The sequence below is a fragment of the Lissotriton helveticus genome, chromosome 4_1 (genome assembly GCF_964261635.1).
Source record: "Lissotriton helveticus chromosome 4_1, aLisHel1.1, whole genome shotgun sequence".
NCBI classification, from domain to species: domain Eukaryota; kingdom Metazoa; phylum Chordata; class Amphibia; order Caudata; family Salamandridae; genus Lissotriton; species Lissotriton helveticus.
This window is the reverse complement of record NC_136063.1, coordinates 2021456719-2021477926: the sequence shown is the minus strand read 5'-3', so window position 1 is coordinate 2021477926 and position 21208 is coordinate 2021456719. Positions and strand designations below refer to the sequence as shown.

At 42.8% G+C, this 21208-nt stretch overlaps 1 protein-coding gene across 4 annotated transcripts in view; it reads right to left on the bottom strand.

The window, feature by feature from the left end:
- Nucleotides 1–8479: 8479 nt before the first annotated feature.
- Nucleotides 8480–21208, bottom strand: part of MTM1 (myotubularin 1) — a 739022-nt gene continuing 726293 nt past the window's right edge. For all 4 annotated transcript variants that reach the window (XM_078688643.1, XM_078688645.1, XM_078688646.1 and 1 more), the window contains exon 15: nt 8480–10918. In XM_078688643.1, coding sequence (XP_078544769.1) covers nt 10751–10918 — 168 coding nt within the window. In that variant the 3' untranslated portion in view covers nt 8480–10750. The remainder of the gene's footprint in view (nt 10919–21208) is intronic.

Below are 21208 nucleotides of genomic sequence, written 5' to 3'. Positions count from 1 at the left end.
CTGCAGGGTCCTCATATCGCAATCAGCATGTATACCTAGCAGGGTGCAGGAGGCCATGAGGTCCAGGACTCTCAGTCAGCCTAACAGAATTCCAGCAGAGACTGAAACATCGGTATTACTTGCTTCTGCTTCAAAGAAGATTAATCAGGTGTGATTTTGGCACGTTGATAGTGTGAAGCCCAGCAAGTGCAGATGGTTCGCCGTAGTTATGTTATGTTAATGAATCATGTAGCGCGCTTCCATACCCATGGGGCATCTTCGCGCTAGCTGAGAGATGTGCAAGGAGGGAGTAGAAGAAAAAATGATCAAGAAGCAAAAAAGCAACATTTTGGAGATTTCCTGGAGCTAAGCAGATTGGGAATTGCTTTAATATTTAAATGAAGGGCATTCCAGGCCTTAATTGTCCCAAAGACATATCCTCTACCTCCCACTGAAGGCACCTGAATCTGGGTACTACAAGTAGATCGGCAGAGGAACAGCATAGAGACCTGGATGGTGACGGTACATAATGGGTAAAGGAGTTCCTCAAGAAGGCCAGACCTTGATCATGAAGTGCTTTGCAGACGAGACAAAGCACTTTAAAGATAATTCGGGATGTGACCGGAAGCAAATGAAGAGATTTGATCTCTTGGGAAACTGAGTGATGTTGCAGAATTTAGAGAAGCAGATGTGCTGCAGAGTAATGCAAAGTCTGTAAATTATTAATAACTTGCTGGTGTGCAATCAGGTACAGTCCATTGCAATACTCTATCTTTGATAGAGCTAAGGAGGGGACTACTGTTTTTGTAGCTGAGAGGGAATGAAACAATCTCCTTTCATTGAGAATGAAAAAGGCATAAGATGTGACTGCGTTAACTTGGTAGTGATATGATAAAGTGTCGCTGAGCAACATGCCTAGATTTTTGACCACCTTAACCAGGTTAGGTAGTGAGCCCAACTCGGCGGGCCACTAATGAGGGGACTAGAAAGAGTGTTGTGCTCCGAACAGTAGCACTTCAGTTTTACTGGAGTTGAGTTTGAGGCAATTTGATGCTATTCAGGAGCTGACCGCTTTCATGCAGTTAGAAAACCTGGCAGCCTTGTCATTATCTTCGGCGGCTAAAGAGATGGTCAACATAGTCATAGTCATAATTTCTTGTATAGCGCACATTTCACCATAGTCTCAAGGCGCTTAGCAACAAACGACAACCAAGTGTAAAAGGGGGCAAAGGAGAGAAAATTAATTGGGGAAGAGCCAGGTTTTTAAGCCCTTACGAAAAGCCTGATAATTGGAGAGAGACAGCAGGTGTGTAGGTAGTTTGTTCCATAGTTGAGGGGCTAAGTAAGAAAAGGCTCTACAACCCATTCTAGATGTTCTAGCCCTAGGCTGTACCAGAAGGGCTTTAGTACTAGACCTTAAGGCTCTGGAGGGTTTGTACCTGGCCACTTTCTCAACCAGATAAGAAGGTCCAGTCCCATGTAGAAGTTTATGTGTGAGACTAAGGATCTTAAACTGGCTTCTTTGTCGCACTGGGAGCCAGTGCAATTGTCTAAGACAGGGCAAGGAGGGGGATCTGGGGGGCAAATCTAGCACCAAGCGTGCAGCAGCGTTTTGAAGGGTTTGTAGCTTAGTTAACAGGCCCTCATTGATAGAGGTATACATTGCGTTGCCATAATCCAGGTGGCTAACAACCAGTCCTTGGACCAAAGGTTTTCTGGATTCAATGGGTAGCCATCGGAAAATCTTCCTCAATTTTCGTAGTATACCATAACAGATGCCAGATACTTGGTTAACCTGAGCCTTCATGGAAAGGGCACATTCGAGCATTATTCCCAGGTCACGAACCGCCTCTTTGGGCTCAGGACATGGTCCCAATTCTAAAGGCCACCAGTCATGTGACCACTGTGTCTTTGCCTTGCCAATTAGCATAATTTCAGTTTTATTGAAATTAAGCTGGAGTTTATTTTCATTCATCCATTCGCTGATATGGATCATACATCTCTTAAATCTTGCGCGGGTGTCAAGAACATCTGGACTACAGGTAATAAGAACCTGCGTGTCGCCCGCGTAGGACACTGTGGTGAAACCGTAAGATTTGATAAATCTGGCCAATGGCGTGAGATAAATGTTGAATAACATGGGGCTCAGTATAGACCCTTGAGGAACCCCAACAGAAAGAGGAGTCCTACTGGATTCCAAGGAGTTAATCCTGATGTAACCAACACCTCTGTGTTTACAGAATTATATTACATCTTTAGCAATTCATGTGATGGCGACCATGTATCAGTGGGAAGGGAGGGGGCCGGGCGGGCGGGGTTGGGGGACGGGCGGTTAATGTACAGATTTGAGGTGAGAGACTATTTCCTGGGGCGAGCCCACCTTTAACAGCTAATCGTCAAGGCAGGGGAAGACTGGAAAGCCTGACCTCTGGAGGTGAGCTGCAACCACTACCATCACTTTCACGAACACCCGAGGTGCACTGGTGATGCCAAAGAGGAGCACAGCAAACTGAAAGTGCTCTTTGCCGACCGTGAATCACAGGTAACGCCTGTGCGCAAGCAGGATGGGGATGTGAAAGTATACATCCTTCAAGCCCAACGATACAATCCAGTTTCCTGGGTCCAGGGCAGACAGGACTTGCGCAAGCATACACATTTTTAATTTCTCCTTCAGAAAGAGATTGGAAAGGCACAGGTCTAGGATAGGACGAAGGACTCTGTCCTTCTTGGGCACCAGAAAGTAGCGGGAATAGCAACCAAGACCTACTTCTGATACTGGCATTTTCTCTATAGTCTCCTTGGTCAAAAGAGCTAACATTTCCTGACCGAGCAAGGAGAAGTGTGTCCCCATCAGCTGTGGTAAGTGGGTGGCATGGGCACAAATTGGAGAGAATAAAAAACCCCAATGGTTGGATGTTATTGAACTCCAGTGGCATAGGTGATGCCCCTAACTGAATGCCCATGATGGTCAAAGGGCAAACTAAAGGAGTTGGTGTGTGTGGGGTGGTGGGCTCAACTTTGGGCCACCACGACCAGCTGGTCTGTGTGACCCTTGGCCTCAAAAAGATTGCGTGATTTGTTGACCATAGTGGCTAGGTGTGCATAGACATGGGTGGAAGCCCTTTCCGTGTCCACAAAGGGGTGGAAGGCAGACTAGGGTTGGCGAGGGGCGATGGAAATGCCCATGGACCAGGCCATAGCCCTATTGTGCTTAAGGCGCTCCAGCGGACAGTGTGCCTGCTCTCCAAACAAACAAGAGCCATCAAAGAGCATGTCCATGAGTGAAGCTTAGACGTCCCCGGAGAGATAGTGGTTCTCAACCAGATGTGAAGCATAAGGGCCACGGATGATAAAATTGCTCTGCCAGAGTAGTCTGTTGTGTCCAGCCCACATCTTATGGTGAACATGAAGGCATCTCTCCCATTAGCAATTGCTTGAGAGAGTATGGCTCGGGCCTCCTGCCAGGCTATGGTCAACACTTGTGTGAAAGAATCCCAGAAAGTATGGGAGTATCAGCCCAAGAGGCATGTGGTGTCCACTGACCACAGTGCTAGTCTGGCAGAAGAGAAGATCCTCTTCCTGAAGGTATACAGCCTTTTGAATTTCCTATCTGGTGGAGTTGTAGGCACCGGTGTTAACTTTGGAGGTGGGGGCCTAGTCCACCAAGCTCTCTGCGATGGAGAGCTGGATCAGGAAACTGGGGGCACCTGGGACGAGGAGATGGACAACTGTCCTATGCAGAGGAGCCCCGTTGCAGGGTTTGGACCAGGCACAGAGTAGGATATCAGTAAGGGCTTCATTGAATAGGAGAAATGGTTCAGTATGGGTAACTCCCAGCTCAAGCACCTCCTTCAAGATGTTTCTCTTGCGAGCCACTGAGGGTAGTGTAAGGTCCAGAACATCAGCTACCCTCCGCACCACCACGGCAAATGAGGTTCATTCCTCCATAGCCACAGTAGGGATAGAGACCAAGCCAGTGTATGGGGTGGGATCCGGTCCACTGGCATCAGCCAGATCCTCACACCAGTTGACCTCTAGGTCTTCTAAGAACCAGGATTCATAAGTGTCCTGCAGACCCCTCCCAGTCATAACCCAATAAAGGCCTGTCATATAAATAAGGCACTGGCTCCGATGTGGGAAGTCTGGCACGGGTGAACGCCCATCCGGCTCCGTATTGCAGTTGGGAATGATGATGGGGGGTGCCACTGCGGGGCATGGCGGGGATGTCACTGGAGTGAGTGCCGGGGAAGTTCGAGGTCGCTCAACCAATGCCGCTCCAGACCAGTCAATGAGGTTGACCTGTCCTGTGGAAGACCAGTAGGGGCCCCTCCCAGACCTGTAGGGCCCAAGAGCACTCCAGAGGGGTTGGGCTACCCAAAAAGAGGTGCAGGGCCTCATAAATGTCTATGTTGGGCGGGAGTCACTCCAGCTCCCGGAAATTCAGGGAGGTGAGGAGATGGCCCAGGCGCAGGCTCTGTAAGAGCTTGGCCTTGAGTGCCAGCCCTGCGAGTCATCTGAAGTCTTGCACTATAAAATAGAAAAACTCTTCAACTTATTTTTCTTTTTGTGGCACTTCCCAGACGATTTGGATTGGGATGTTGATTGCAGAGAATAACTTTGCAAACAATCTCAAGACCTTCTGTAATGACCTACTTCTCTGTATGTTTTGGTACTTCTGTCAGTCACCAGGCCATTACTTGCGACATCCTTTCTCAGGATCCAGACAGACACCACATTTCACAATACTTACCCAAGAAAGGAATAAACACTGACAACGTATAAGACCATTGCTGAGGAGCTCGCAAATAACAACAAGTCACAACACCTCCCCATCCGAGAGGGTTCGCAGCAAATCACAACACCTCCCCATCTGAGAGGGTACACACCGCATGCTCCTCCTAGCAATGTATTGGATAGAATAATTAGAATTTAGACATCCCTGCTAGGAGCCAATTTCCCTTCCGTATCAACAATTACCCATTAGGGGGGAATCGCCCATCCCTCTGTAAGTACTTGGTAAAAAAGGGGCCTGACTTTCCTTCACAAGGAATAAAAACAGATTATATACTCCAAGGGTTCTTTATTACATGATAATAGGATGACAAAAGGAAGAAATACCTAAGCATCACAGTAAACATTAGCAGCAATCATCAACACATACATATACATAGAGCCTGAAAATAAAAGACATAGTTAGATACAATAAGTATACATGGAACACCTCACCATCTTGTCATCTGAAGAAGGGTCCATCCCTCTTTCCCTCTCTGGTTGGGTCAGGACTCTCTGTTCCACAAACACAACTGCACGTCTGCACCGTGATATATCATCAGACTGCCAAACCACCAGACCAGCATCTCACCCTCTTTCGGACCCCCTTTCTCTAATATAGAATGCAGCTCTCCATCGAAGTTTCTAGCTAACCCCGCCTACAGTTCTCACTGGATTCCTGTACCACCTCGTACCAAGAGCACAACAAGCAGCTGGCCAAGCGTTTTGCTATGACTTCGGCATCGAGAGAGCACATTCTTCCGATAAGAACCGGTCCGCTCTGGTTCACTGCTGGTGAACAACACATGGAAACTAAAATATAACCTCTCACCTAAAGAGGCTCAGAAGATGGCTGCAGTTTAGAATATGGAGTTGCTTAAGCAAAGGCCTCTACTACTTGGAAAACAGAATGATATTAAACCACGTCAAAGCCAATAGGCTAAAGTCATAATTCACCTAACTCAAATAACACTATGCACTTAATCCCTCAGTATCCACTATGGAGCACATGTGTGCACCATCACCAACAACACTGTACCTCGACATCCCATACCTTCTATTCTTGGCAAGATTATTCTACTGAAAAACAGCAAGAGTATAGAACAGAAGAGAAATAGGCATATGCAAGACCATCCTACATTAACGCTAAGGTAACATAGCACACTAAAGTCAGTACACAATGGTGGTGATCGAGGGTCATCACAGAGCATCAGACTACTTAAGTGGCTGTTTCACTACACCTTCCTCGTGACTGAGACCTGGAGCATTGTGTAGTCAATTGGCATTGCGTAGTCATTCGTTGTAGGGCAGTGAGGAGCTTGAAGGAGAGCTATGGATGCATGGTGCGGCGATCCTCACATGTCTTAGCATCTTTCTCGCTCAACACACCAGAAACAAACCAAATGTGGGATGTCACAAACATCTGTCGACGACATGCATCGCATGGCTTCAAACCTGCCTTTCTGATGACATCCTTCACACCAGGAAACCAAGTCTCAAACATTCTTCGGCAAAAGGTCAAAAAGGTCAGTCAAAAAGTGACTGGGTGTAGCTTTTCTACAGATCTTTGCTGACTGGAGCGGAAAGAAAAGAACTAACGTCAGTGCGCTGAGGTGGCTCCTATATAGGCACAGTGCACATCATTTTTGGTAGGGACTATGCCAACAAAGCCAACGAGAGCCAAACAACGCCACATACCGACATGCAGTGTACTGCTTTCCAAAAAAAGTCTGGATCCGGTCTGACCTCTGGGGAATAGTCTAAAGTAAGGAAAATGCGGCTAGACATCTCTATCAGGTATTACAATTTTTGGGCTTTCTATTATGTACTAAGATCCACATTACATTGGTGAGCCTTTCTTCAAAGATTTTGCACACTCGTTCTACGTGTGTACAAAGTATTTTTCTAAAATATGGGAAACCAACTAGTGAATTATCAAGTCAAAACACAGTGCATGTAGCAGCAAGTTTTATTTGTTCAGCTATCCATATTAAAGCAGAGTGAGCATTTTGTCCCACAAAGCTTATGATATTATGATACTAGTAAATGTTGACAACAGTATTTGAAACTATTGCAGAACTACATGTACACCACATCTTAATACAAGACTCACTTAACATTGATATGCAAGTAAAGCTAAAATGTGTTAAGAATGTGTACTGAGAAATGATTAATATGTGTAGGCAAATGTTTAACGAAATTTGAAATTTGTATTTGCTTTTTTATGAAGGTACCTTAGCAATGAAAATATGTATATTAGCAATAACATACAAAGAATACTTTCTGTGAAATTAACAAGATATAAATAAACTCTCCAAAATTATGTCCTGATCTACTCAAACTAAATACCAAACAACCAAGTTTACCTTCCAGTTAAAAATACAAACACAATTTAATCAACGTAATTAAATGTAAAGATCACGCTTGCAAACCTGTTAAATGCAAATGTTGATATAAAATACTGGGAGTGTGGTACATTTATGTTTTACTATTTTAACAATAAATAAAGTAACATCACTAATTTAACAAGTGTGCTTTTTCCACTTACACATAAAACCAAAAATGTATACATTCAAGCTCATACAATGCTAAAGAAATACTTCTAAGTAAGGTGTCAAGAGCTGCACTGCAGTTAACAGATGGGCAGTACATTTGCTGTGTTTTAGATGGTAAACATCGCAGGTCAAGTAAGTAATAGTTTTATAATCAGGAGTTATTGAACTAAACTAAAAATGGATTAATACACTGATTAATAAATTAACATATCCCATGATTTACCTAAATTAATTGCAGGCAGACAATATTACAGATTTAAATGTTAAATAACTTACCTAGAAATAGAACTCCATGCCCATCATACTTATAATATCATAACTATTTGTTCTTTCCTTTCTCATCCATCAACTGTTTGTAGACAGATGGTAAGACTAAGGGCCTTCTTTGTAGACTATAGGGGGGTACCTATCACAAACATGACGGATGCCCCATTTACGATAGTACAAGCACATTAAGTGGAGTAGTGTGGCTCACTGGTTAGAGGCGGCAGGCCTGAGAGCAGAAGTCAGCCCGGAACCAGGGTTCAATTCCCGACGCGGCAGGGTCGTGGACCTTGGTCAGCGGACTCGATAATTCTCGCTTCGGTGCTTACTCTAATCAGGGGTTCCACTCGGCAACTCTGGGCATTAGCTTGCCTAATCTCCACAACGGCCCCACCAATTCCGGGGATGCCTGGCTCCACCTTGGGGACTCCCAGCAAGGGACCATCCCACAGGGAAAGCCAGGACGGGTTCCCCAGAGTTATACAGCGCCGGGACGCCCCGTTGCTGGGGCAGCTGTGCGCTTTACAAGTATACTACATTTACATTTAAAACCTATGGCACTTGTAATACTGTAGATGGGATATCCTCCATATTTTGATAGACTACCCTATACCCCAAACTCTAAATAAGGCCCTAAAAATTATATTTCTAAACGATTTCTTAATGTATATAAAAATATGAATCTCTGAATAAGAATTGTTTACTGAATATTCCATCCATTTCCCAATTGTGTGATTTATTACTAACCTTCATGTTTCTTAAAGCCAAATATAAAAAATGGAACGGTATACATTGGAATATTACAGGAAATTATATGCAGATTCGTCATGGAATTTAGTGACCATTTGAATAATTTAAAAAGTGTTAAATATATAAAAACATTATTACTGGAAGAAAGAAAAAACAACAAGTTAATTTCAACTGCTTATTTAATATGAAATAAATTGGCATCTATTTTTGTGCTTAAGTGAGACATTAAATATCTAAATTAAACCATATTTACACAGTTCACAATGAGAGTTTGTAAAGTCACAAACCTCATTTATACGTTATCCTACAGGACGGCTGCCAGCTTACATATTGTCGCCCAATAATGGGTCACCTATACAGTAATGTACAGAAAAATGTGCAGTCCATTGTCAGTCACCTTAACAATTCTGATACTTTTATTTGATATTATCATCCCTTTCCAAACTATACAAACTTTGTTGAATAAACCATTCTAGGAATAAAATGAAAAACAACACAAAGTAAAAAGCTCTGAAATGAAAACTTTTTAAAATAAAATTGTTGATAAAACACTAAAGGAAATAACCGCACAGCATTTCAAATGTAATTATTGTAAAGAATGCAGTAACACTGTGGACATTTTTACCACGTACAAAAAAGTATTGATGTAACTAATGTACAATACCCTCAAACTCGCCTAGAACCAATATCAGCAACTGTAAGAAACACTGACTATAAGAACAACCTACATTTAGCTAATATCTGCAACTGTTATAAAGATAACGGATTACTTTGTTGTTATAATTTCCTTTATAATATAGACACTGGATGGTAGTCTTCTAGTGGGTTGCAGCCAAGTTGACTGCCAAATTGGTGACTCTGTCATTTACTCAAGGCGGGGGTTGGGGCCTTGTGACGTAGCAAAGGGATTGCCTAATGCAAATGATGTTCCTACCTCTTGTAGAAGGGGAGCTCTGAATTTTGAAATGCTATCGTGGAGCAATCCGGAGTAAAAATTGCTCTGGATAAGACATGCCATTACCACAATGCTGTAATCCATCTTCACAGGACACGTTAGACCTGCATTAAGAGGGACACTGTGCAAATGTTTACACTGGTTCTTAAAAGTACCATCTCTTTAAAAGCACTATATTTAGGTTCTAGTATTTCTTGGTTATTATTCTGATTTTGGCACCTACAAATATTGAAAAACATCAAGCAGTGTTCAGATATGATGGACCACCTTACTGATACTTAGCAATGTTGCTGATGAGTTCTTAAAATAAATATGCCTCTAAATTGCAAAACCAGGAAAAAATTACTAGAAAGGTTGGGAAACATACATTTATGGCTAATGAAGTGTGAGCATTTAGATTGTGTGGAAAAATCAGGAAATCAAATAAATATGGTGCTTTATACAACGTGCTTTATAAATGTCCCTCCACTAAAATATGTATTATAAATGATGAAGTAATAGGTGCAGAGTGTAGCGAAAAAAATCCCCAATCTCATTCACATATTTCTGTTCTGCCTAATCAGATTGTTTTCACCAACTAAAATATTGGACTTTTGAAAGTTTGTCATAGGAAGACCAGGTAGTAGTTTCTAATGGCTGCTCCATGTAAGTGCTCAATTAATAGTTACATTTTAATAATATATACAAAAAGAGACATTGAGTACAACTGTTGCTTTGCAGTCAGTTCAACATCTCATCTAGGCACCAGACATTGCACAGAACATAAATAGAACACAAAAACTTTAAAACAAAAGAAACATCTGAAGTAACCAAAACCATGTCTTGAATTTGCTTACAGAAAATATCTAACTTTCAGGTTGCCAAAAGGATTCTATTACCTGAATCAACTCCTAATTTACAAAGTGTCTTACAAAAAAGCTACTATGACAGAATATCAACAAATAAACCCACCACTTGATTGGATTTGTTTTTTAACATCCAGTCACAAAAACACAACTGCTTAAACTTATGAGCTTTGCAATCAGCGCTACCCTTTTTCAAGTGGCATAATATTGCATATAAAGTCCAAATTCATTTGAAAGCAGTTTAACATTGTCTTTAAATGGATTTTCCTTTAAATCGGCAACAGTAAAATATTAAAATTGCAGCACCAGACTTATTTTTGCAAAATAAAATGTATTATAAGGAAAAAGACAACGTTAAAAACCAATGTACGAATATTTGCCCTGATTTTCATTATCAGGACCCCATACTTCTATTTTCAGTAATAAAAATGTTGAGCTTCCAGGCCCATAATTAGAAATCAGCAAGGCACATTGTCACAAGGAAAGAAAGAAAAACATTCTAAGTTCAAAACCCTCTGAAGAGAAGGCAATTTTCATAAGTCTAAAATGTGTAAAGCTAAATATTTTGTTGTCTAATTTCCAGGTTATCCATATAAAGCTTTACTGGCTTTCGGAACATTTTCCATTTTGTGTCAAAACGGAGTTTGCACATGAGGCATAATTTGTGAAGGTGATGTTGGAGAGTTGGAAGAATTATTAATCTTCATTGAATTGGTTATCTGCAAATCATCAAGTTTCTTCACATAGTCATCGCGTAGAGCCAAAAGTTCCAAGTAACGCTGCTCCACGGGATTTGGCTGCTACACACAAAGAAAGGAAGAAAAATATTAGGCAGCACGTAATAGTGAGCAACTAGTTCTACTGATTGTTAACGCACAGGACAGTTCTATCCAACTGACATGAATTTATTAAGATACGGTAGTGACTTTTACTGATAACTCAGGATAATGACTGATTGCACAAAATGTTAAGCAACAAATCTGTAAATATCTTCATGTGGTTAAGAATGACAGCACTGGACTTTACGATTAGTGTAAAGGCTGAAACCTGGTGGTGTGAACCCACACTGAAAATTATGCTATGTTGTAATACACGCTCAGTAAACTGAACTGAAAACTGGAGTAAAGGTGAATCAACAATTATTCCCACTCACAGACTTACAAGCATCCATACAAAGACAACCTGACCTGCAGTCACGCATACGCAGAACAACAGATGTTACAGTTTCAAAATGGAGCAGTGACCAACCCACAGGTATCTGGTTCACAATGAGGAAGTTGAAGTGGAAAATAGGCTGTAGGAGAGGATGTGGAATGTCAAACAGTGGGCGGAGAAGAGGATTGACAAAAGTTGCATATTGCACACAGAATATGCTAACCAACATAGAGGCTGATCGAAAGAGATTACGAGGTAACAAAAACACAGACACACGCAGTACCACACAGTCCTAGTCATTCAGTACACAAGCAGGCACCCAAGGAGGGATAGGGGAAAGAAGGGACAGAAAAGGGTCAGATGTTTGGATGTCCGCTTAATAACACAGAATTCTTGTTTTAATGACATGAACCTGGACGATTTCGAGCCTCAACTTGCATCAAATTGCAAGACACTTGGTTTCACCCTGGACACCAACCTCATCCTCAAGGAACATATCACACCCCGCCTTCTACCAACTCTCTCTTCTAAAGAAAGTGAAACCATTTCTTCCAAAAGGGAAATAGTTTCTCCCAGAAAGTGACTTCAAAACTGCTGTTCAAGCTCTCGTACGGTCAAATCTGGACGATGGTAACAGCCTCCTACATACCGTGAGTTATACATCAATGGGGTAACCTGATAGAACACTGGACTCTGGTAAATAGTGGTACACAAAAGGATGGTCACAGTGGAAATTATTTACAATGTATCAACCAAATGTATGGTCAATAAAAATAGAGATATGACCACCAACAAATTAATGCGATAAATGACTGATTTAATCAATTGGACAGGGGTTGTCAATAGATCAATGGTTCACATGAAAACTGTATATCACATTCTGCATTTTTTGATAAAACAGGTGCATATAACGTCAAGTGACAAGTGCAAAAATTGAGATCAGTGCAAATGGTGTGCAAGTGGAAGGTAGTGCATGTATATACATCAACATTCAATTTTGAAAACCTATCCTGACAGATTTCTGGCAAATACGATTAATGCGAAAACATAAACAGCAGATGCAGTTATAAATTGACTGTCATCCAAGTTTGATGTAGAAGGAAAAGAAAAAGTCGACGTTTCGACCCCTATGGGGACCAGCAAACTGAGTGTCTTGGAGGTGGGGCCTTCAAGACCAAGAGATGGAAGGGGGGGCACCTGTGAACAATGATACATGATTAGTGAGGTGTGTCTAAAGGGGAACGGATCCAATTAACAGAAGAGTCAGAGTATGAATTACCAGGGTCAGCAAGATTCCTTTGTGCTGGAAGATGAATATGTGGACCTGCACAGTGGAGGGGGGGGGGGCAGGACAGAAAAGAGAGAAGCATATCTAGGGTCATAATTCGCACTAGTAGCTTGTGAGGAGAACGACTTGGGGCATACATGGTAAGTATGTACACACGATTAGGTGTGTGGGGTACCTTAGGAATTAAAGTTGTCTATGGTAGACTGATAAAGCAGTAGAAGAGGCACAAGGTTCAAGCGTAACCTATCGCTGAGAGCAGGGGAGAAGAAGGGAAGAAGGGAAGAAAGCAAAGAACCAGAGTCAGTAAACCTGTGAGGCGTTTCAGTGGAGGCGCGCTTCAAAACAGGAGGGGTAATATAGGAAGGGAGGGGGTTTACCCAGAAAAGTCACTGGGACCTGGGTGCTATATGATACAAGAAGAGGGGTCCCAGCAAGGAGTATCACAAGTACACAATAAATATATAATTCAAATCAAAATACAAAGCTCAATTCAATTGAACAGACTGTTTAATCACAATGTGTCATTTCAGCTGCATATATCATTTTGGCAACACAAAACTTAAAGTGCCCCGGGAACAGGAAGGGGAGAGGGGTGTTTACATGTAGAAAAAGAAGGATGTGCAGAATTGGTCATAGTGCAGGTAATCTTTAGCAAATACATTAACACACATAAAAGAACATAACACTGGCTTCAGAGCTAAGAGCCAGACTATAAAAGGTGGAGCAACTAATGCTCTACAATTTCTCATTCACCATGCTACCGCCGCTAATGTTATTAATACAAATGTTGGTTGTGCCGGCTGGTGTATAGTTGTAGCCGTCGACGTTTCGACCCCAGAGCTAGAAGGGTAGGTATATGTAAAACCTTATGGCGGGGTCTTCATCAGGACAGGGGGATCAAGAAGGGGCGTGTGATTCTGTAATAATTGAAAAAAGACTAACCATAATGTATAAACACCATCAATTAAAAGCGCATAGGGCGCCTAAGAACTCTTAAAAAAACAGTTAATTAATCACCAGTCAGATCACTTCCATGGAAGGTTGGGCCGTCCAGCTCACAACGAGGAAGGGAGAATGCAAAGCAACCTATAAGACAGGATGAAGGTGTACTTCAGGAAAATTCATCCAATTACTCACGAAGAAGGCACCTAATGGAGCGTATGCAATAACTCACTTGTTACTTGTGCTTATCGCACTCCCACTAGTCCAGTTCAAGCAGATGCCCTCATGGTCATCACAATACTACAGAGGGTAAAGCAACAAAAGGGCGTGTAACTAGCACCTTGCAAAAAATCAATAGCAAAACATTTTTATCAACATTTTTTGGGGGGATCGTGTGCTATAACTCACTTGTCAGAAGGGGCTCAAGGAAGACACTTCATCCCTGCTGCCCGTCTGTCTGTTACCATCACTTATTTCTCAACACTACAGGTAAGAACAGTGTGTACAATCTCCGCAATGATTACACCTGAGTAACCCGGTCACGATATATATATTTTTTTTGAAGACCTTTATTGACATTTGTTATTCGTACACAGCCACGAGCCTACAACCCTGGGGCCGGCCGTAAAGTAGAAGACAGAACATATCGATGATTTATACATAAATTTCTCAGTTCAATAATGTTAGATCCGGCATTGCATTGCATAGCTTGAGGTCTTACAGTTTTATGATTTTGTAGATGTTCAACAGTGAACAGAAAACAAACAAATTAGAAACATAAAATATGAGACCCTTACAAGCTAACTGTCGTAACAGTGTAATGATAGCGAATCATGGTATTGTAGAGGCATACGGGGCTGGAAGGTGCACAATTCCTATATAGTAGTTTGTGTACATGAATCATTCCTCTTCACCTGCATCTAGTGTGAGCACATAGTCAGTGAGATAGCACCAAAAGTCCTTGGGCCTAGATTTTGCAGGCAGTTCTTCCTCGTAGGTTTGCAGCTTGTCCCTACAGCTGGACATATCCCGTAACCATCCTGATGTTTTGGGCACTTGCTTGCTGTGCCAGCACTTAGCGATCTGCCTCTTGGCTAACAGCAGTGATATCACACAAAATTTACGTCGGGTAGCTTTGAGTTGTGGTACGAGACCGAGCAGGCAAGTGAGTATTGTGCATTCCATCTCTACCCCTATCATAGCGGACAGTGCAGTTACCACTTCCGTCCAATAATCATGGATCTTAGGACAGGACCATGCCAAATGCACAAACCCTGTGCCCTCCTCGTTGCACCTTTTACATCTGTCGTTATCCTGCAGGCCAAATCTGCACATACGCGCAGGTGTGTAGTATGCTTGATGCACAAATTTATAATGGATAATTCTCAGATTGCCGTTAGGGGTAAGTATTTGCGTTAATGCACAAGTTTGCTGCCAGTCTTTTTCAGACAGCGGTTCCACCAGTACCGTGTCCCATCTAGCTTTGGCCTTGTCAGTGGTGTGTGTTATCTCAGCTTGTGCTGTGGTGTACAATTTAGATACCAGGTGTGATAAGTCTGGGGTTGTAATGATCAGCTGTAGCGTGTCTAGGCTATCAGGTTCGGTAGGGAATTTTGGATAGTGAACCTGCATTGCACGTTTCAGTCTGTAGTGTGTGAATTTAAACATAGGCGTTTTATTGTGGATGTACGTTAGGTCCTCTGTGTGGACAAATGTGCCCTCATGAAACAGGTCACCCATTCGTTCAATGCCCACTTGCTGCAAGAGGGACATGCCCACTTTTTCACCTGTGACCGATAGTGCCTGATGGTAATGTTGAGGCATTGCAGGCGCATATAATGGAGTCTTATGTGCCAGTTGGCTCGATTTCCTCCAGACTTTAATGGTGGTGTCAATGGTGTTGATGTCTTGAGCATGTAGTGGCTGCCGTACATGGGAGAGGATCGCCGTTAGCGGTATCGGCAACGCATCTCCTTCCTCGATAGCAGTGTGTGTGAGGTACGGTATTTCGTGGTACCAGTATGCAGCGTATTGCGCCTAAGTGCATAAATAATACAGTAGAAAAGTCCGGCACCCCGAAACCTCCCCGAATATACGGAAGTGTTAGTGTTTGGAGGTCCACACGTGCCTGTTTGCCTGCCCATATAAGTTTTAGTACAAGTGATTTTATGCGGCGGAACACCTCGCCAGGGGGCGTAATAGGGATGTTATTAAAAAGAAATAGTAGCTTAGGCAATATATTAATTTTCACGATCGCTATACGATCCGCTAAGGACAGTGGCAGTTGTATCCAACGTTGCATCTTATCTTCCAATTTGGATATTGCCGGCCCATAGTTGGACCTGATAACCACTTCGGGATCTCGATGGTACATCACACCCAGATACCTTATAGGATCCGATTGCCACTCCAATGGGTATTCAGTATCCTGAGGAGGTGTCGCATCTGTTAGAGGGATAATGGAGGATTTGGACCAGTTTATGGCCAGACCTGAGTGCCCACCGAAATTGATATATTCTCGCAATATTTGGTTTAAATGTGTGTTGGGATTGCGGATGTACAATAGCATATCATCTGCGTACAGAGAGATAGGTAATGGTCTGGATGGGAACTGCAGAGCCGATGACTTGTAATTCTGTCGGATTAGACAGGCTAGGGGTTCGAGTGCTAAGGCGAATAATAAAGGTGAAAGCGGACATCCCTGCCTAGTACCGCGCTGGATGTTAAATAAGTCTGATACGTAACCGTTAATACGAACTCGGGCGCACGGATTAGTGTATATTAGCGATATACACTGGACGAAGCGCTTGGGGAAACGCATTCTCTGTAAAATAGCAAACAAATAGTTCCACTCAATAGAATCAAAAGCCTTGGCGGCATCGAGCATCACCGCCACTGCTCTTGTGGATGGTTGAAGATAATGCGAGAGAGCAAACAATGATCTAGTATTATGTGAAGTGGAACGTGTAGGGATAAACCCTGCTTGATCCGGGAGGACCAACTTTGTCATCAGTGGTTTCAGTCTTATCGCCAACAATTTCGCCAAAATTTTGGAGTCCGCATTTATAAGTGAAAGCGGTCTGTAAGAGTTGCATATTTCTGGGTCTTTGGTAGGTTTGAGAAGAGCGATTATAACTGCTTCACGTAGTGTTGGGGGTAATTCCGACCTGTCAAAGGCTGCTCCATACATTTCCACCATATGGGGGGCAAGGATATCTACATATCGTTTATAAAATTCATTTGTGTATCCGTCGGGGCCTGGCGCTTTCCCATTTGGGAGAGTTCCGATTACCTCAGTTACTTCCTCTACCGTGATGGGTGACGCTAATAATCCCCTCTGCCCATCCGACAGCCACCCTATTGCCACGTCTTCTAGATATCTAATAATCTCTTCCGTCGCTGCGATCGGACGCGATCTATATAGATCCTGGTATGTGCCCGCAAAGCAGTTTAAAATTTCCGTGGCTTGTGTATGGATCACACCATCTTCAGATTTGACGCGTAGTATAGCCGTGTGCCTTTTACCCTCGCATATTTTGGCCGCCAGTACGCTGCCTGGTCTACCTCCCTCCCCATAAGATCTGGCTACGTGTTTCTTGTCCATGTATTTAATTTCGTCTTCTACAAATGTCTGGTGTTCTGAGTGCAATTCCCCCAAAAGTGTGATATCTTGAGTGGTCTCATAGGCCGTCTCCAACTCCCTCATACGTGTCTCGCAACGTGTAATTTGCCGACGTATGTCCTTTAAAATGCCTATCGTGGTGCCCATGCACACGCCCCGTATTGTGGCCTTGAAGGCTTCCCATAGTAGCCCCGGATCTTCCACCACTGGTTCATTTAATTGGAAGTATTCTTTAATCGCTTTGTGTATGGTATCTGCATAGATTGTATCCATTAAGAGCACGGGAGTTAAACCTCCAGTGGAAAGGGGGTGGAGTGTAATTTGGGATCGTTAGGGTTAACAGTACAGGGTTATGATCTGACAGGGTTCTGGGTAGGACTCGCAGCCCTCGTGTCCATAGTGCAATGTTGTCCGTGCCCAGCCAATAGTCCAGTCGTGACCAACTATGGTGTAGTGCTGAAATGTGTGTGGCCCCCGGTTTATCCGGGAATGTGTGTCTCCAAATGTCAGTTAACGACAAATCGGTGAGCATATGAAGGAGTTTCGCCCTGGCCTGCTTGTGCTGTCGTGTATTTCTATAGGTTCTGATTCGATCCCCCTATTCCTGACCCTATTCTGGTTAAACTTACTAGCTAGTTAACTAACAGTCAGCCCATGAGGCAAGAAATCCCCCATGATGCAGATACCGTTATCTGACGCAGTCACACTACGGCACAGGAACGTGTTATCTGATTAGGTCATAACGCTTGAGATCTAATTAGACAAGCGACATTCCTCCAGCCCCTGATAAGGCATACGACGTTCTCATAACAAATCAAACCTATGACAACCTGGATAATCCGTGCGGCCATCGTTTTGATTTCACAGAGAACTTTAGTAAAGAATGTGCTAACGAGCAAGTCGTATGACATCTTTATTGACGTACCTATGTCCATCCTTACGTCAATCTCGGCACCTTTAAGGTATAAATATTGCCGACCTTGCCCTATGCAAACACACGCGTGGTGACAAGACGGAGCAGCCATACTTGCCGAAGCCGAGAGCAGAAGCAGACCCCGCAGGCAGCAGCCCCGCCTTCCTGACGCGCTGAGAGACGCGCTGCTATCTCAAGCCGAGAGACCCAGCACCGGCGCTTCTGGGCAGCCCTCGCAGGCAGCCTGGAATATCGAGAGCAGAGAAAGAGATACCATTCCTCATTCATCCTAAATTCCAGGTACAGAACTGAATAACCCCTCCTAGAGAATTCTTTAGTTATTCACTTGGCAAAAACAAACTTAAACTAAACTGTAACTTTCTATTCCCGCCCACGCATTAGACTTAGGTCAGGTACACGGGGTAGGCGTATTTAGAAACACCAGTTGAGTACGTTTAGTCAAATGTATATGTGTATGTAAATATATTTTAATCATTTTAAACATCATATGGCTCAGAAACCATATCAATGTTTTTACAGTATTATTTTATACTATTGCTTCTAATGTATGCACTTTACTTAACTATAAGTATTGCAATAATATCGATCCATTTCTCTTGTACGAGAAAAGAGACTGATCAATAAATATCATCTTTTATTGAACACGCCCGTCTCTTCCTTTTCTCTACATTCTGATGAGACTAAGAATGCACGTACTGACTGAGTAAAATAATTGCCTTGTGCTCACAAGACTCTCAAGATTGACTCTTGATTAGGGGAGAGCAAAGTTGTCATGTTCTATGGTTGTCAGAAACTAAATCCCTTCTTGTCTAATCAGGGGAGTTAATCCTTCCTTGAACATTCGAGAAAGTTTCTAGCGAACTCTGAGCTTAGCTGGCAAACCCAAAAATTAAGTCTAGTATCGACAGTAGTAGACCTAGTTAACGTCTGGCCTAGGCCTTTACTGCTGTAGGCACTATTCCAATGCGCAGAGCCTATTGGGAAAATAGGAGCTACACTACATGGCGCTCAACGCGTTTGGAAAGGGCGATAAAACTAACGTAAGACATTTAGAGTAACTCAGTCGTGCTTTCTCACTCAGACCCCTTTTCCCAAATACTCCAAAGACGTCTGGAGTGGGTGAAAGGTTATTATATCCTCCAAAACCTCGCAGGAGGGAACTCCTATGTATGGTTCTTGGTCTAGTCAACGTTGAAGGATAAAACAGTTCCAAAATATTGTGCATCTAATCTCTGTTTCCATAAAGAAACCTGATCTGCAAACAAAAATAATACCATCCTGTCAGTAAAATGGGAGACAGCGATGGAGAAAGAGAGGCAATTAGATTAGCTACTGAAATAGCAGATGCTGATGCTACCATGCAAGCAGCAGACGCGGATATAATACTTATTCCGGTCATTAAAAGGAGATCTATAACCTTAAAACTTATAGAAAATGGACTGACACCTAGAGGTGGCACAGTCATATTCGTAATTGAGGCACACGAATATCGGCAGACAGAGGTATACTATACATGGATACATTTTCCAGCAGCAAATGCTGTAACAAAGTACTTCCACTATTACAAAGTAGAGGAACCTCCTGAAACGTACACTCCTTTCGAGGAGGTGGAAGTACCACTCAAATTCCAAGAGCATTTGCTCTTATTTGATGGCGCCCTAATACATAACAATCACATTACAAGGCTCGGTCCTTTAGGAAGACCAGGAGCAACGTGGCCGGTCCTAGCCGGATACACACCACATCCAGACATCGAAAGAATGCCTGCAGCAGAGCTATTAATACAGCTAAAACAACTACTAAAAATTCATAGACAATTAGTTCAGTATGTAATGCGGACTTCAACAATTCAGCCAGCGATTAAAATTCCACAGCTGACCCCTCACCAGGGGAACACAAATAAAATCACACCACAGAACATCCAATCCTGCCTAGGTAAAGTTCCAGCTAAACGGGAACAAATACCATTCTGGTTGGCACAGAAAATTACCCAAATAGAGGCGGTGTTTCCTGACACCACCCCATTAGAAAAACACAGGATTCTGACTATATGTCTCCCAATGGGAATCGCACCACACATTGAGGACTGTGACACTTGGGGTACAGTCTTTGCTTCCATCTATACAAAAACGCACGGTGTTCCATCCATTTCGGTGATACCAGATGTGCTAAAACAAATTCAAGATGAATACGGTCCAGAACCTGCTTTAACTCTTGGTATGAAATTACTGAAAGACTTCAAGCAGGTCTCGGCTATATTACTAGCCAACATAAAGGGTGAAGCAGCAAACGTGGCGATCCGCCAGAGGTTAAAAGAGACAGATATAGCAGACCAACCAGCTGAAATTGCCAGAATCATAGAAAAATCCTATGAAGAACTAGGCAGAGATAGTCTAGGTGGAATACCAGTAAAACCGCAACTGACTACAAGTCCAGAAAAAATATTTTTTAATAATAATTCACCAAAAAAGAACTGGGATGGAAATAAACAATCCAATCCTAAAGAAAAGAAATTCCAGTCCAGAGGAAGGTCTCCTAGGCGAAGAGAGAAATCTCCGAACCCGAGACAAAGGTCACCTCAGAGTGAACCCTCTGGGAATAGATATAACCTTAGAAATAGGGATAATATTAAAAAACCTGATAGATATCAAGACATTGATACACGTCCCTCTCAATCTTTTCAGACTTCCTCGCAGAAATCGGAAAGAAGAGGACGATCAGAAGAGCACGCCAAGTCCAAAGACAAGGAACCTGCTCAACTGAAAAAGAAATCACAATTTCCAAAAAAGAAGGTAGCCAGTATCAAGGTAGTTAACAATGCCGAGAATACTGAGGACACAACTGAAAAACGGAGAATGGGCTCAGACAATGCTAGACAGCGCAGCAGAGGTGAGCATAGCTCGCAAAGTCCTTATGAATCATCTGGAGACAGTGGACACGAATGAATACCTTCAAGTGGAAACTGCAGATACCAGAGTTAGCAAGCCCCACAAAATATACGAGATAACATTACGTATAGAGGGAGATAAGACTAGGAAAATAAGGGGACTATTTTGGGATAACCTATCCAAGGGCTATGACATCCTTCTAGCTGAAAAAGACTGGCCACCAGAGTTTGTCAGGGAGTGCCCTCATGGCGAAGAAGTAAT